At 46.9% G+C, this 16,412-nt stretch overlaps 1 protein-coding gene across 1 annotated transcript in view; it reads right to left on the reverse strand.

The window, feature by feature from the left end:
- LOC119405286 (tyrosine-protein kinase transmembrane receptor Ror) overlaps positions 1-16,412 on the reverse strand; it is a 107,389-nt gene that overhangs the window by 33,010 nt on the left and 57,967 nt on the right. Inside the window, exon 4 of the mRNA XM_037672105.2 lies at positions 1,372-1,447. Coding sequence (XP_037528033.1) covers positions 1,372-1,447 — 76 coding nt within the window. The remainder of the gene's footprint in view (positions 1-1,371; positions 1,448-16,412) is intronic.

A 16,412-nucleotide genomic window follows, 5' to 3' on the forward strand; every position in this document is an offset into this window, starting at 1 on the left:
GGTGCACGTGGTGCAATGGACTCTTCTGCGGATGCAGGGCAGATGTCCGGGTGTTCTTTCGATGCTTGCGCAGTGTCATACGGCGTACGGCAAATTCACGAAGTCTCTTTCCTGCTACAAAGAAGCAGGAAGCGCACAGCTGCTTCCAGCTTCTTTCCCCTGTATTCGAGATCGGGCATCACATGACGTCATCAGGTGACATTGTCACGTGACGATGACGTCCTCGCGTAGCGTGACGTTGGACGTGCTGATGTCATCACGCGACGTCACTTGTTAGCGTGGGTTTTCGTACCATCGAATGTTAATACCAGATTTTTCGCTTCATGGGCCATATACATTTATACAGCGTGACTTTATCAACGTTTATCAACAGCCGAGAAAAAAAAAACGGAAATATGTATTTTTTGTTGCTCTGCATCTGAGCAAATGTATGGGTGGAGGGACCCTAGTCAGACAGAGGTAATCTGCCTTTAGTCCCTTCAACCCAGGCGAATTTTCCTTTTGCCTAAATAAACTGAATGAATGAATTTGTAGCGGTGATTTTCCAGAGCTTCGCTAGACGTTCACTTACGTAGGGAAGGTATGGCGAGTCAGTGTTCTTCTCTGGAGCAGGCATTTGCCTCACCCCTCCTAGTGGTATAGCTGCCAGCCAGCTGCCTTCTTCTTTCCTCTCCCTCTCCATTTTTGATTCGGAGACGTAAGCGTTACTGCAAGTTCCCACCGATGACAGGCTATTTGCGTCGCTTCACAAACACACAGAACATGGGTAACAAACCCATGGGAACATGGGTTTGTTACCCATGTTCCCATGGGTTACCATGGGAACATGGGTAACATGGGTACGTCGTCATGTTCGACGAGAAATGTTGCCGTGGTTGTCATGGAAACGCCTTTGAATACGTATACTTTTTTTTTTTTTTTTGTGCGTGATAGTCGTATCCTCTACGTCTACACGCTGTGTGAGAGGGCACCGGTACAATAACATTGCCGGGAGCTTCTCACACAGCGACGAAACGGCGTGTTCAAATCAGTCGCTCCGTCCGCGCTGTAGCCGTCCCTGAGCGGTTGCTTTCCGAAGCTATCGGCAGGCGGCGACACAAAACCGCGCTAGCATCGCCTTTTCAGCGGGTGGTCTCTTTCATAGACGAATGTAAGCTCAGTTCTTTTTCTTACATACTAGGCAACTAACTGCGCCTCTCGTTACCTAAAAGAAACGGGACAATAAATGCGGGCTTTCCGTGAAATTGGAGTAAGTAAAGGGAAACTGTTAACGCTGTATCTTATTTTTGAAGTTTTTAAGTATATATGCACGTAACCATGCACGTAGCCAATAGAACGGGATTGTTTACAAAGTAGACGTGATCTACTCACCTTCCTCCCAATCCAGGGAAGTGGGGAAACACAGGCGGAAACTGCGGTATCTGCGCCGGTGCGTGGTGGATGGGTCCTGTGGAAAGGGAGAGATGGGGGTGGGGGAGATCACGTGTTAAATTAACAAGAAGATTACCCAAATAATTCGTCTCGCGTATTTGGTCAAGGCAGCAAATAAATATGCCGGGGCTCGTTTAGCTAGCTACACCCGACAGACACTCGAAAGTTATGAAAGATGATGCCTCGGTAAAGCTTTAGTTCTCTAGTACAACCGCGAGTACAGGATTGCGGATGACAAAGATTCGGACATTTGTGTCAAGAGGACAATGTAGCGCGAAGCATTTGGTAATGAGTTGGCGGCAGAGCGGTAAGTTACACCGGGTATAGGCAGCACGGTCGCAGAGAGGCCTAAAAGAGTAACCTTGTAGTACTTTAAATATATGGGTTTAATTATAGCACGACGGTGACTAATGAGGTGTGTTATGAATATACATAGAACAAACGGGCGTTGCCGATGTTGTAGTTGACATGAGGACAATAAATTGGCCGCGTATCTGCGTGCTCCGCTGCAAATGCCGTGTAAAGACGATAGAGGAGGCGCTGCGTGAGATATGGACGCCATCTGGCAATACATCGGGAAACATGAGCTTGTGCAGAGGGCGTTCGTCGGCGCAGCCGCATCTTACGAAACTAGGGTATTTAGAATTATGTATGTATGTATTTTCTATTAAAGGAACACACCACCTAATACTTACCTTGTGATGTTGCGCCTCAGATATGCGTAATATTCACTTTTTGATAGACAACGTTCACAAGTACGAACAGCCGTACCAGTTCAGGATGGATGGGCGGTAAGCATGTGGTTCATTTTTGGCCGGGTGGCTGAATCGGGAGACAGACAGACCGAAATTTCTGCGTTTAAGTTCCACAAGGAAGACTATCGTCTTTAAAAGATCGACCTGGGCATGCCACGTAATTTGTAGGACAGATAGCCGACGGTTAGTCATAGCGACGTAACGGGTACCAAGGGGTGCAATCGAGCACGGCATGAAGTGAAGTGGGTAAATCGATTAACAAATATTCAGACGTAAAAATTTTACCAGCTCGCGCAGGACCGAGTAAATTGGGGATCACGAAGAGAGGCCTTTGTAAGTGTAATGTTTTCTTCATCAGACGTACGGTACGCATTAGCACACAATCAGTGCGCTGCTGGAAATACCGCAGTTAGATGTCCCTTAAATAAGCGTACAAAAAATGTCTTGCCTGCACTTTCATAATTATGGTGGTACTTCTTAAGTTACATTTTAATTACAACTAATTAACCGTCAATAGCAGAAAAATTACTGGCAGCTGCTGCACTGTATTTGTAATGATATTTGCCTACTTTGCATAGCGTAATCTCTCGTTAAAAATTTGCGTGCATGATAGTTGGGACATCCCAACGTTGAAACGTGTCAGAGATGATACTCCCTAACAATAATGTATGAATGAATAAACTTTAATTAAGGTTAGCCGGGCAGTTTCTTCGAGGAAGTTTAGTGGAAGACGGGTGGCTGACGTGATGGAAAATGGTAGGGCAGGAAGTGTCTCTGGAGGCGACTTCTCTTCGCCGGGGCGGCAGCGCGGTTATGTATGTCTTCCCCACCTTCAAAAGTGGAGGGGGGGAAGAGCAAGCTTGTGCGCAAAGAAGGAGCGTACAAGCTTTCTCTTCTTCCCCTCCACTTTTGAAGGTGGGTAAGACATACATATCCGCGCTACAGAGAAACGCGGTTGCTGCCCTGGCGAAGAGAAGTCCCCTCGTCGAAACGTCGCCTCCAGAGACACTAACTGCTCTACGATTTTCCATCACGTCAGAGTTAATAGAAGCGGTACTGTCTCAAGAGTAGGCCTGTAAATTCGAGGGCTCGGACGCAGGCGCTACGCTGAGCGCTACTGTATGGAAAAATGAGGTTCTGTGGAGTATGAGGAGCTCGAAAGTAAAACAGAATATAGTGAACTCGGCGCGCACATAAAGAAGATTGTAGCGATCTTCTACGGGAGTAACACGAAAAGTGAACAGCGCTAAAAAACGAGGAACACAGAAAAGGGAAGCAGACAACGAACTGGCGCCACTGACAACTGTTTATTTGAGTCACACTCACCGAGTTTAAGTAAATAGTGCCATGGTGTTGCGCATGCGCAACATCGCGTTGGAAACAAAAATTAAGTATAATAAAAACACGAATATGCGATAGCAGCTGCAGTAAATGAGATGCAAGTGACAGCTGCGCATGTCAAGAAGAGCCCTGCAGAAATGATATGCGCAAGCATGCACGGATATCGAAGCCTCGCTCATACACACACCATCATTCTTCCTGATAGAGAACGCTTCCAAAGCAAGCCGAGATGGACAGCTCTTGCTTTTGCCTAGTATTAAACAGTTGTTAGTAGCGCCGGTACGTTGCCCGCTTCCCTTTTCTGTGTTCGTCGAATTTTAGCGCTATGCTCTTTTAGTGCTCATGGATAGCCAACTAGCCCAACGGTTTGTTCTGCTAAACTACAGGAGTAACGTTTGTGATCACTGCGTCTTGGTACTAAGTACGTGACCGAGAAACGTGATGGCCTCTGAAGAAACTCTGAGAAATATTACCGAGAAACGTGATGGCCTCTGAAGAAACTCTGAACTCATGAGGGCCAATCCTTCGAGATGGCTGGTGTGGCGATCTAAACAGAGCTCTATGCAATATGTAACACGGGTACACGTCAGTGGACAGTATTGCCGACGATACCAATAGATTGAAATTGTTGTCGACTAATCACTTAAGGACGGCTCTCAATTGAAGGCAGAAACGAGCGGTGGTTGCAAAAAATTATTGGAGAGGTGAGGTGTGACAATTTGCAAATATGCGGACATCACCAAGAGCGGCGTTCACTTTTTTTGAGGCTTCCACAGTCAGGTGCTCTCCCGCGATGTAAATCGTGAAAATGGTTATCGTTGATCTGCACGGAACTCGGTATCAACTAACACCATGTGAAAAGGTATATTAACATCCACCATTCGTGGAGCACGAAACCATACACAGGAAATCTACCTTGCAGACTACCGTAAAATTGATTTTACCGTGTTCAGTGTGTACATAGAGTCGACCGCGAAATCTCTCAAGCGTACTCCTACTACTTTGGCACCGTGGCCGAAACATTGGTGAGCTATGTTGAAATTCTACATTGAATTATTGATTAGTGTGCTAGATTTGAGGGCAGATGGGACGCCATTTTGTCTCCCGCCTACTTTCGCGTATGTGGCTACATGTCGAATGCCAAGACATTCGCTTGTCTACGTCACCGCGCAACGAATGAAGTAGGATGTTCTTTGGCGAGCCCATCTGCTGTTTTCTAACGTTAAAACAAGTGATGTGGGCTTCATCACTTGACCGTTGTTTTCATTGACGACGTCACCGAGACGTAGTTCGAACATTGTGCGAGTGCGGGAGGGGGTTTGCAAACCCTTCGAACATCCTCTGGCTACGCCAACGTTTTGTTTCCAGAGAATATCGCGCCGGCCTTACTACCCGAACAGCTGCTTTCCCTCACGAACAGCTCCTACAAAGCAGTCTTTGCCGCATCGTAATGCATGTACAGGTGAAGCACGCTTTACAGGCGAACGCTATTGCTGCGCGAGGAGCGCAGCAAACGCTAATCACGAAGCGCTGCCAGCTCGCACTTACGCGCTTAATTGCTCCCGAACACCGGTATATAACGACGTCGTACAAAACTACCCCCGTATACGAAACGGCGCGTTGGTTGAGAGGCCCCGCTTCGGCATACATATTCATTCGACTTTCCATTCAACGCATCCCGCATTCGCCTATCATCTCGGCAAAATCACCTCATTCACTCCCTCGCTGTGTTCTTACGGAATGCCTCAGAATTCTTATTTCACTGTGTGTTTTTTTTTCGTTCTACCGCGCCATGCGCATCACAGTGTGCAGGTGCGGCAGCGCGCGGCGCTCGCTGAACGATGCAGGAAACTACCGGTACGGGCAGGCTGGGAATGATACTGGGTGCCTCGCGCCGATATTCATATTTCGCGCGGGATATGGTAAGGGCGGGTGGGTTGGAGAAAAAGCGTGCCGAGTCTAACGAAGCAGAAACAGAGCGGACAATCGTTTCCGGACCGTCTCGCGTGGCGCGATTGGTCGTGGCGCGCGAACGATGATGACTTCCGCGATGCACCTGCCGTTTTTTTTTACGGTCTTTCGTCTGCGTGCGCAAAACGAGCGAGCGTCCTTCCCTCTCACACTCCTTCTCTCTTCCATCCACTGCCGCGTCACGATAGCGGGAATTACGGAGCTACGCTCCATCAACATCCAAAGATAAAAAGCAGGAGAGAAAGATAGATAGGCAAAGAAAACTAAGATAAAACGCATAGCTAGGATAGAAGAGGAAAGCGATGGGGACTGCGATAAGCGAGGATATGGAGAGGAAATGCAATAAAACCGTAAAAAAAAAAAAGCTGGAATGACGGCGCCGCAATATGGTGGAAACAGCTTTGAGGGAGAGAACGGCCGCTTGGGAGCGCCCGTATCGCTTTGCGTGCCTTACCCGTAGGGCATAAAAGCTTGGCGCGCGCGCACTGTGGCGGAGAATATGCATGCGCGGAAGAATAGAAGGAACGAAAGGAAAAGGGCATAGTACTGTGTCCATAGGCGCGAGGCAAGCGGCATACGCCACAGGCCTGTCTGGCGCCAGCGGCGCTCGTTTCGATTTCACGCAGTGGCGCGCGCTCCGCTCGCCGTGCACCGTGCGTTTACGTTGTTGGCTTGACTTCCTTTCGTCGTGTCGTCGTATGCTCTGTTATTTTTTTCCTTTCCGAGCGCAGTCATTCCCAAACGTTCTTATATGGCGTAAGAGAGCAACTCTTGGTTTACGACTCCGGAACTCGGCTCTGTTTGCGATGAAGGTATACTTCGCCTTCGGCGCTCCTCTGTTTTTCCGGGCACAGATGCGCGTGTTTTTCCTTTTCTGTATGGCTGCGCTAGGATATGCAGAGTCCACTGTCGTTATATTATCGTATCCAACTTGTTTACCCGAGAAAAAAATAAACAGGAAATAAATAATGCACAAGTGACCGGTTCAAGTGTAGGAAAATAGATGAACATGTCTCGGCGGTTGCTTGCCGCCGTAGTGGGACCTCGATTAGTGAAATTGGTTCTGTTTCCCGGTAACTGCTAAAGTCTACCGTGACCTTCGAAGCGGATTCCAGTTACAGATCTTCCTTTGCCTTTGCGTAGGTGTCAAATGGGCACTTGACGAGACGCTAAGACAACCGCTGGTCAATATGAGTAACAGACGTACTCCAAGAGATCGCAAGAGCGCGAAGGGAAAGGCAGAACGTTAGGTGGGCAGACGAGATTAAGACGTTTGCGGGAATAACGTGGCCTCAGCAAGCACAGGACCGGCTTAATTGGCGGTACATGGGAGAGGCCCTTCCTTGCCCTGCAGTGGGCGCAGCCAGGCTGATGATGATGATAATGAAATTTTCGTCGATGAATGGGTCGAATACATCCATGAAAACATTAGATCAGACGGGGTGCTCGGTTCAAGAAGGCCAGGCCACCAAGTTTGTTGAACTCGACCTCAGCCCGAGCTAACAATACCGTCCTATGATGATGGCGTAGGAGCTCGATGAAATAACGACGGACTGCATATAAGACGTCTTAAATGGCCACACTGGTAGTACATTCTGTGGTCGGTCAAATGGGCTAGGCACTTGAGAGTACGAAGTGACAATTACGAAAGATGCGTCGCAATTAACGCAGTGAGAAATAGCTGCACCGAAATCGACATATTCGATAAGGAGGTATATGAATTCCGAGGGAGTACAATCCTCGAATGAACAGTCACACTCTCCTCCACGGTTTTCTTATCCGTCGCGTCTGAGGTGGAGAAGACGGTTGTGGTCAAGCGCGTTGTCGACACTGTAGTAGTTTTTCTGACGAACGTCGTTGGCCCTATCTTCGACAAGAGAGAGAGAAGGAATATGGGAAACACGTCAGGGACATTGGCAGGTCAAGGATGCGGGCTCGGCCAGCTCTTGCCTGGGGGCTTTCCTCTTCATTAGATACGGGCTGTCGACGCAGGGAAAGTGAGCGGAAATGTTGGAAGCGAGGGCGGCGATCAGTCCTGTAGCGGACCGCAGGAGGCGTATTGCAAATTTGACTCAAGTGCAAAATATACAGATAAATTATGAGGAACTTCAGTATTATAGTTGAGCTCGAGCTTCGATGAAGCTGATGATAATGTAACACACGAGCATGATGTACAACTGGTAATGATCTGTAGATAGGAAGAAAATGATTCGGTCATGTGTTTCGCTCAGGATGCATGTGTCTGAACTTATGCGCGCTGCATTCGACGACATACATCAGGGCCGGATTAACAGTGCGGAGGGCCCGGTTCAAAAATATAAGGGGGGCCCCTCCCCCCTCACCCCGCCTCCTTTCTTTCTCGCTTTATCATTTGGTCATTCTTGAGACTTGACGCTTTTTAGATTTAGCTGCAAAGAACACAAGCCATATTTATTCTAAGACTCTCCGGAGTGTTTAATATCATCTGGGCGTTTTTTTTCTTGCGGAGCACGTGGAGAGATTGTCATCGTAATAATTAACTATATCAGAAGACGAAGACACATGGACAGCATTATGATTTGTCTGGTTCGTTGGATCATACTGAAAGAAGACTAAACTGTGCGAGAAGTTAAGACGAAAAGAAGGAATGCATGCGACACTTAGAAGTGCAGTCCAAGCGCCGTGTGTTTTTGTTCCATTCGTCTTAACCTATAGCGTTGTTTACCCTTATTTCAAGAGAGGACATCTTCCTTCGAAAATCAGGGAGCGCCTTTGTGAAAAATAGCTTCCTCTATCTGCTTCAGCTTCACTGATTTGGTAGCGCACGCTTTGGTTGCCTGCGTGCGAGCACTGCCGAAGTTGACAGGTGGGCCTTTTTCAGAAACTGTTCGCCCGTACTTACAGTAAATACACTACCAATCGTCTAGCTACTTTTGATTTCATACAACAACTCACATTTAAGCTCTTCTAAGGCAGCATTTCGATATAGTGATATTATGCATATTGTATATGCCTACTAATCACAACAAGTAATACATATGGTTTAAAATTAAAATATTTTCAATATGGGAAAGGGGTGGGCCAAATCTTTCAGAAAAGGTGGCGCCTATAAAAAATGAGATCCGTGTAGAATTTTCACAAAAGCGTTTTTAATAACACTCGAAAAACGATCCCACATATTCTCATTTATGCACAAATCGTTCAAAGTCAAAGTCAAATTTATTATCAAATCATTCAGTTGAGGTATATGGTTAGAATATTACAGCAGGAGGTCCCAAAGTTTCAGAGAAACCGACAGGGGGACCTCCTATGGCAACGAGTAGCGTAATTACAAAAAAATACAGCAAAATATGCAGCATAATACACCTAAAATACAAGAAACTACAACAAGATACAGAAAAATACAGCATAATGGTAATACTACTAAAAAAAAGAAAAAAAAATGACAGGAAAAAAACAATCGAAAGCAAGTGATAAAACAGGAGTAACAAAGCAAAATTAATGAGGAGCTCTGCATGACAAATGCAATTAGTTTCTTTATCAATGGTGTCAGTTATGCAATAGTGATGGTCGGTTGAAGACCCCCACCACCAGGGGCGTAGCCAAGGGGGGGGGGGGAGAGGGGTTCAAACCCCCCCGAAATTTTTCAGTTTTGCTTGTGTATATATACACACACATACAAACGCACGCACGAACATACACAAAGTATGGTTGAACCCCCCCCCCCCCCGGAAAAAATTTCTGGCTACGCCCCTGCCCACCACAATGCTCAAGCAATAGCGGTGAGGTTCTGCTGGCGGCCAGATAGTGGATATATGTTGTAGATATTTCCTGTGCACAACCTTTTACCAAAGTGATAGTCTCTTAAGTTTCCCTATATAACCACCAAGCAGGAATTAAGACAGAAGGGCAATGACAGAAGCGAAGAATCAAACAGTTACTCCTTCGGAGTCCTTGCATAATCATGGAGTTCCGTACCATACAAATATTTTATGGTGCGTTGTTTACACTATAATGAAAGCATACTATAACATACCTATATGCGTCAGCTTCATACCGGTTATTTTCATTGAGCGCATTAAACGATATTTCAAACAGGAACCGCTCTCTATGCGCCTTCGCATTGCATGTTGGACCGTAGCTGCTAAAATCTTCGTCCGGCTGCTTTATGTGTCCATCCACTGGATCGGCTCCTTTCCTCTACACGATGCGTGGTCTTGGGCGAGTAAAAGGTGTTTTACCACACACTGCAGAACTGTGAGCTGACTTCAAGATTATGCACGTTATGCAACGAACAACCTCTTAGAAGCATGTATATTGATTATTGAAATAGATAATCTGTTTCTATAAGGGGAATCTAGCAGGAGAGTTAAACTTTTTAGAACAAAACAACGAAGTCGGCCATTTTTTCTGGCCCTCGGTGGGCCCCCTAAAACCGGAGGGCCCGGTTCATTTGAACCCTTTGAACCCCGGATAATCCGCCCCTGACATACATGGAGGAAAATGTCGATCGACCTTTTTGGAACTGCGGCTTTACTAACGTTTCGGCTGTTGGGCCAGCTTTCGTCAAGGTAACACATGAACAATTCATAAAGGCACCGGTATTTAACGCGGGCGTACCGCCAGCGCATCGTAAATCGTGATTAAAGCCATACGTTCACAAATACGGAAGAAAATAATATGCAACTAGGACCGTCCTATAGTTGTAATTAGGAGCAGTTAAAACATGACAGTACACTTACACACGCGTGGGCGCAATGACAACACGCGGTAGATTATAATATAAGCGCTATCTCGAATTATCTGAAAGAGTTGAAGCAATATACATACGCAGTGCGAGCGCCAAATGAGCATACATCTCACAATCAATAGACCGAAAGTAAAGCTATGAACATCAAATATGCGTATCATTCTGCTTAATCTGAAGTTAGAAGGTTAGTTTTCGTTTTGGTAATTATAGAGAAGACAGTGTTAGACTCACAAATACGATAGGACTCCCGAAGCTCGCGGTTACGACCGGTGCGGAATGAAGATGGGAGTATCGTTGCTTTGAGGTTGTTAAATTCGTTAGTGGTGATGCTTACATGTTTCGAGAGTGTATGGTTTGCTTGGGAATTACACCTAAAAGTGTTCAATTGTGTAACGACCGCAGATACCCTGCCATGTGAATGAATTGTTCATTTGTTACTTTAATGAAGGGCTGGTCTGTCAGTATAAACGTTGGTAAATAACGTGCTGCGTTTTCGAAAATGTAATCGTCCTTTTCAATGACGCACACACATTCACTCTGTCTCTCTCTCTTTATCGCAAGAAAGCTGCATAATATTAGAGAAGCGAGTTGGGCTAACTTCAACTGAGCACATACTCGCAGAAAAAAACATGAAGTCACAAGCTGCGCAGGAGGCTGCGCAACACAGAAAAGATAACGTAAAAAACGCCCTCCATAATTACGCCACTATTTTTTTTTTCACCGCTTCTTACAGCCATGTACGAAGCTGCGACGCGAACGAATCTCCAGTGGATCAAAAGCAACCTCCATCATTTTGAAGACGGTCTACTGGGCAGGGCAGCGCGATAGATAACGCCGACTGCGTGATAATGACTGTACGATGGTGAAAAAAAAAAGTAATGAAGAGTGAATATCGCATTCACAAATTTATACTCCACGAACGTCACCGCCTGTTTTCGTTGTTCTGTACTCTGACTTTGTTATAGCTCAAGACGCCTTCAATAAATAGCTTTCGCATTCGACTTGCCAGCAATCTATCGGTGTTGCTAGGTATATTGTGCAGTTGAAGACGCATGCGTAAACGAAGGTTACCTTAACGCTGCGTTGCCCAAACGCAATTTCACATGCAGGAAAATCACAGCAGGTCGTTCACCTTCTCTCTTTTAATTGCCACGGAAGGAACAAGAAGATTCTATTTGAGGTAAACGTGATTTTGTAGAAGTAATTAAGTCCGTTCGTATGTCCGAACCTTAAAGTTCATTCGAGCAGATGAACGGAGCTACTATGGGCATTTTGCGATATTCTCGTGCTCAAATTAGGATCTTCAGGTGTGTAACAATATCTTAGTGTTCCCGTAGACCAGGAAGAGGTCAGATTGATTAGATTGGCGAGACGCCGATGATACGAGCTTGTTCGTTAAGCTTGCATGTTTATTCTGTATCACAGTTGCCAACAGAACATTCACGTTCAGCTAGATACAGACTAAAGACACGACATTGTATCATATATGGTACATCCGGAATTAAAGGGCTAAAAAGAGCGAAGTGTAGGAAGGAGCACAACACGCAGATGCGCCTTCAGCCGGTTTGAAATAACCTCTCTCCGGCGAACTTTGCGAGAGCGGCACCAGAAGGCGCAACGCTCCCGATCTGTGAAGCCGTGCGACCCGCGAATAAACTGCGACTGGTTCGTACGGCGCGACTTCTAAACGTTCGATTTGGCCGCATTTAAATCAGGGCAAAACGTACGTACGTACATTGAACATCATCATCATCGTTCTCTGTTTAGGTTGACGTCCACTGCAGTACGAATGATCCCAATTTACCACATCTTGTGTGAGCAGATTCTGTTTGACCCATGCAAACTTCTTAATTTTGTCACTCGATCGAACTCGCTTCCATCCTTGCCTGCGTTCCTCACCTCTTGGTGCACGTTTAGTGCTTCCATTCGAATGTGTTATTGCTAAATGCGCAAATCGCACAACACATGAAAAAGAGACGCGCAGACACGTCGAATAAAGTGACGTTCTGGAGAAAAAGAAGGAGGAGTTCAGCGTAGAATGTTCCGAACCTTCCTGTGTCTCATCTTGTGTAGTGCCCTGTTTTTCAGTTTGCTTAATGCGCAATCAGTCATCTGGGTGAAATAACTAGGGACGTTCTAACACCATCCGGTCGTCAAAATTCATTCGGAAACGCCCACTATCAGTGATCATGGTTCTGGTTCTTAAAAGAAAAAAATAAAGGCGGATACAAATGACTACCAATCGCGCTATTAAATTTACTTGCACGTACGTACATGCATGTAAAGCTGAATGTATGTACGGCGTTGCGCCATCAGCGTGATCGGTTCATTGTTGCCTGTAGATGAGGTCGGCACGTAATGAGCGACAAACAAGCAATTAGTGAACCATCATCGTACGCAACGGAAGGGCAGATGAACACTCTCGTTCATCATCTGCTTTATTCTTCTTTATCGAACAGCCGGCGTCAGGACTACGAGTAGACGATGAATCCCCGACCACTTTACGACTACAGTCGGTACAACTGTGGCCCGCAAATATTCCCGCGTTTTTATTCGTAGATCTCGCGCTTCGCTAACTTTTTTACGGCGACTGTATGCATACGTTGCGCTTCGTCGCCGAAACTCACAATGGCGTCGTAGTACTGGCGCCATTTCAAAAATAACTGGCGCGGGAGGCTGCGCGGAATTTTAACTGCGTAGAATGAGAGAAGTAGCTGGGATTACGCACACAGTAAACTGGCCTACTGTCGCGACACAACTGTTCAGTTCGCACTCCGATAGCATTATTATCTATGTGCTCCCAACTAGCGAAATAGCTGTTCGGGTACAACAAGCTGTGTGCGAGTTCCATTCACAGACGTGTAGCACGACGCGACGGCGGCATGTGCGCCCCTGTTCCGCTCAATTCAATAGCCACGGCCTATAGAGCGTGTCGGTTCATGTCAGCTTGAAACATGCATTAACGGCATTCCTTGGAACCGGAGATTTCGATCATTCCTCGAATCAACGCCTATCCGCCTGTCGAAACGTTCGCTTGAGCTTTTCCGTAGCTGAAAAATATTCGTTACGCATGTACTGTCGAATGCGTTCGTGAGGAAAATACGTCAGTTTTTTTTTTTATTTGTACAGGTTTATTCCATTTGAAAAAGGTATCGAAAAGCAAGCGATCTCACCGACAACTGCCTTCATAGTATGGGAGAGTGCTTCGCACCTGTATGTTTTTCAATCAAACCCAACAACACGTGCCCAAGTAATGTGATTCTCGCCATATACGCCCTAGTATAACGTAACACGTCGCACCGAGTAGATAAGGACATCTCCTCCCCGTTCGGGAATCTTATTTCCGGTGCTGGCCGCTATTACATTTCACTCCTTCACTTTGTGACACCTTCTGTATTAGTTTATCTATTTTCTTGCTTTCGACTCGAAAGGCGCACTTCGTCCCAGAGATGGCGATGAACTCGATACGCCTTTCGCCTGGAGCTCTTCTTGCTCGAGGAGAGAAAATTCCGAGTGAATTTCTCGGCTCGCTGAGCCGTCGTTGGGCGCCAGTCATTTTCTTCTTTCGGTCTCGAGGAAAGGTGACACGAGTTGAAGCAGCGATACAGCGAAAAATATAGTAGTAACAAAATAAAAGGACGTTCGAGACGCCGAATGGCAGGAATTGAAGAACGTCGCGAGGGGGAAACAGGAAGGCGTCTCGAGTTTTCGGCAAATACTTGAGCTGTCACGTTGTTACTCCGTTGGCATCCTACGTAGCAGCTCCATATAGCGGCGACGCGTCGGTAGAGGAGTTCGTTTGATCTTGACGGTATCGGAAGGCGAAAAAAAAAAGAAGTCTCACTTTTATAGATACATAGGTTGGATAAAGGGACACGATAGCAACCTATTGGCAAGGTTTGGTATTTCTGCTCTCCAGTCTCCTCGAATTTCCGCCACGTTGGCTGTTCGAGGCAAACAGGGATATCAAATACTTTGCGAAACGGACATTGTAGACGATGTTTCAGCGCAAATAAGAAAGTGAGGGAAGAGCGTTTGGTGTCTTCAGTTCTCGTGTATGACGCGCTTTGCTTACCGATGCTGATTCGATTGGCGTAACCTACGGTAAGCTATGGACATTGGGAAGTGACCTACGCGTGCGTCGTAGCTCTCGTGTCGAAAGGGGAGATGGTATCTCTGCGCCATGCTGTGCACAGAGACAGAAAACGAACGCTTTAATAAGGCGAAAGCCTTCGATGATCACCGGACGCGAAAATTGACCCTGGACGTCGACACGCGATGCAAGAAATCCCCATATGACGTCGCTTGGTCAAATTTGGTGCGATCAAGAAGCAGTGCAAAAAGCTTCCGGAAGGAGGCGGTTCAGTACGTCGACGGAGAAACAAAAAAAAAAAAAGAAAGAAAAGATGGCTTTCGCCTTCGAGTCGTCTTTGGCGATTGCGAGTTCTTATTCCATAGTATTTCAGAGGACGTTTTTCCTTCGAAGCTCTATTTCTGTGTTGCACTATTACCGATCCGCCTCTTTCATTTTCCTGTGCTGCCCTCTGCCGTTTTGGTAGGGGCCGGAACAACTGGTATAGCCAGAAGCAAAGCCTCCGAGATGAAGATACGTTTCGCGACTTTTCCGCTAGGAATGCGCGTCGTGAAAGAGGCGGGATTTCTTGGAGGACTCGGGTGCTAGTGATGTCTTTCCAGCTGTTGTGTTTAGTTTCTCCTGTCACGTGAAGACGTTACTTGCTTCTCCTCAAGGTCGACTCCTTCCAATACAATGAGTTCAGTAGCTTCGAGACTTCCGTTACTGGAAATAGACGGCTGCGCTGCGCTTTCGGGTACAGGAGAGAGTTTAGTTACTGAATTGTTATTCATTTTCTTCCTTCACACGCAGCGAGTCTCACTTGGTCATGTTTGTGAGGATAGTGCATCTACTTCGTGAGTGAGTGATCACGGTCTTCATGGTTTCCTCTTCTGAGGCCGGAATCACCAGAATGAATGCATCCGAGTCCTAGAGACGTGTAACGTGACTTTTCCTCTGGAAGAATGGGACGTGCACCGTGGCACTGTGAAAAAAAAAACGAAAAAAAAAAACGGCGGATTTCCTCGCACCGCTTTGTACTTGCTGTAGACTGAAAGAACTAACGAGACACTGGCGAGCGAATTCGGGCATCGTTTGGCGCGGCCATAGAAGCCGAGAGTTGCGAAAGGTTACCAAAGGTGCACACGTGCGCAATTCGTTTTACAAAAGAAGGAAACGAACGAAAATGGTCGATTTTTGCTATGGGGTGTGTGATGCTAACATATAATGTTTCAGGGGCAGCTTGCACGACGGACTTCACCGGCAGTGTAATTACACCCATGGTTGGAAAGCTCATTTCAGAAGTCGCAGCAATTTCCGGCGCAATCGTGTTCGTTGTCACTCAAAAAATAAAAGATTGCGCCAGGACTTCCGCTTTCCAGCCATGGGTGAATTCTGCACTACGGTGGAAGTCCTTCGTGCAAGCTGCCCCTGCTTTCAGATCGTGTACGGGAACCAAAAATATGCATAAAAGAGCGACAGGCACCTGCCACTAGATGCCCGGAGGGCTAGCGAGATTTGACGGTGTGCCGAAAAAGGGCACGGCGTCGTCAAATCTTATCCCCCACACTCCAGTGGCCCAGTGCTGCCTCAGCCCGCAATCCTTCAGCTGGAATCGAACCTCGGCCCGCAGAGTGTGAGCTCGACACCCTGCACACTAGGCCACAGTAGTGGCACGGCTATCTCGGTTCGCCGCAGCTACACATACGCACGATATTGACGTGCGATTTGCTCGATGAAAAAGAGATGGCGCTGACACGATAACGAGGTACCAGTTCGGCATCGATGTTAGCCTCGTGAGGGCGTGCACTCTGTTGCGGCCAGCTGCTGCAGCCTTCGCTTCGAAATTTGCGCCTCTGAAGCGAAGGGCGTGCCCTTTGCCTCCTTTGTGTGGTTTCGCATCGCGCTGGTTGTTTCCATAGCAATCCAGAGCGATAACAGGCTTCTGTGGCCAACGCTGAAGGCCTGCGCAGTGGGAAGCTGTGGATGAAAATTTGATTCTCCGGCCACAGCGCTTACGTTTTGATCCAATCGAAGTCGTCCGGAGACCGTTCTTGCCTATTATGACGTCTTGACCGTCAAACAAGCCTTCACGTGCGGCCCGCGTCCGTTC

Source organism: Rhipicephalus sanguineus, chromosome 9 (assembly GCF_013339695.2).
Source record: "Rhipicephalus sanguineus isolate Rsan-2018 chromosome 9, BIME_Rsan_1.4, whole genome shotgun sequence".
Classification (NCBI taxonomy): domain Eukaryota; kingdom Metazoa; phylum Arthropoda; class Arachnida; order Ixodida; family Ixodidae; genus Rhipicephalus; species Rhipicephalus sanguineus.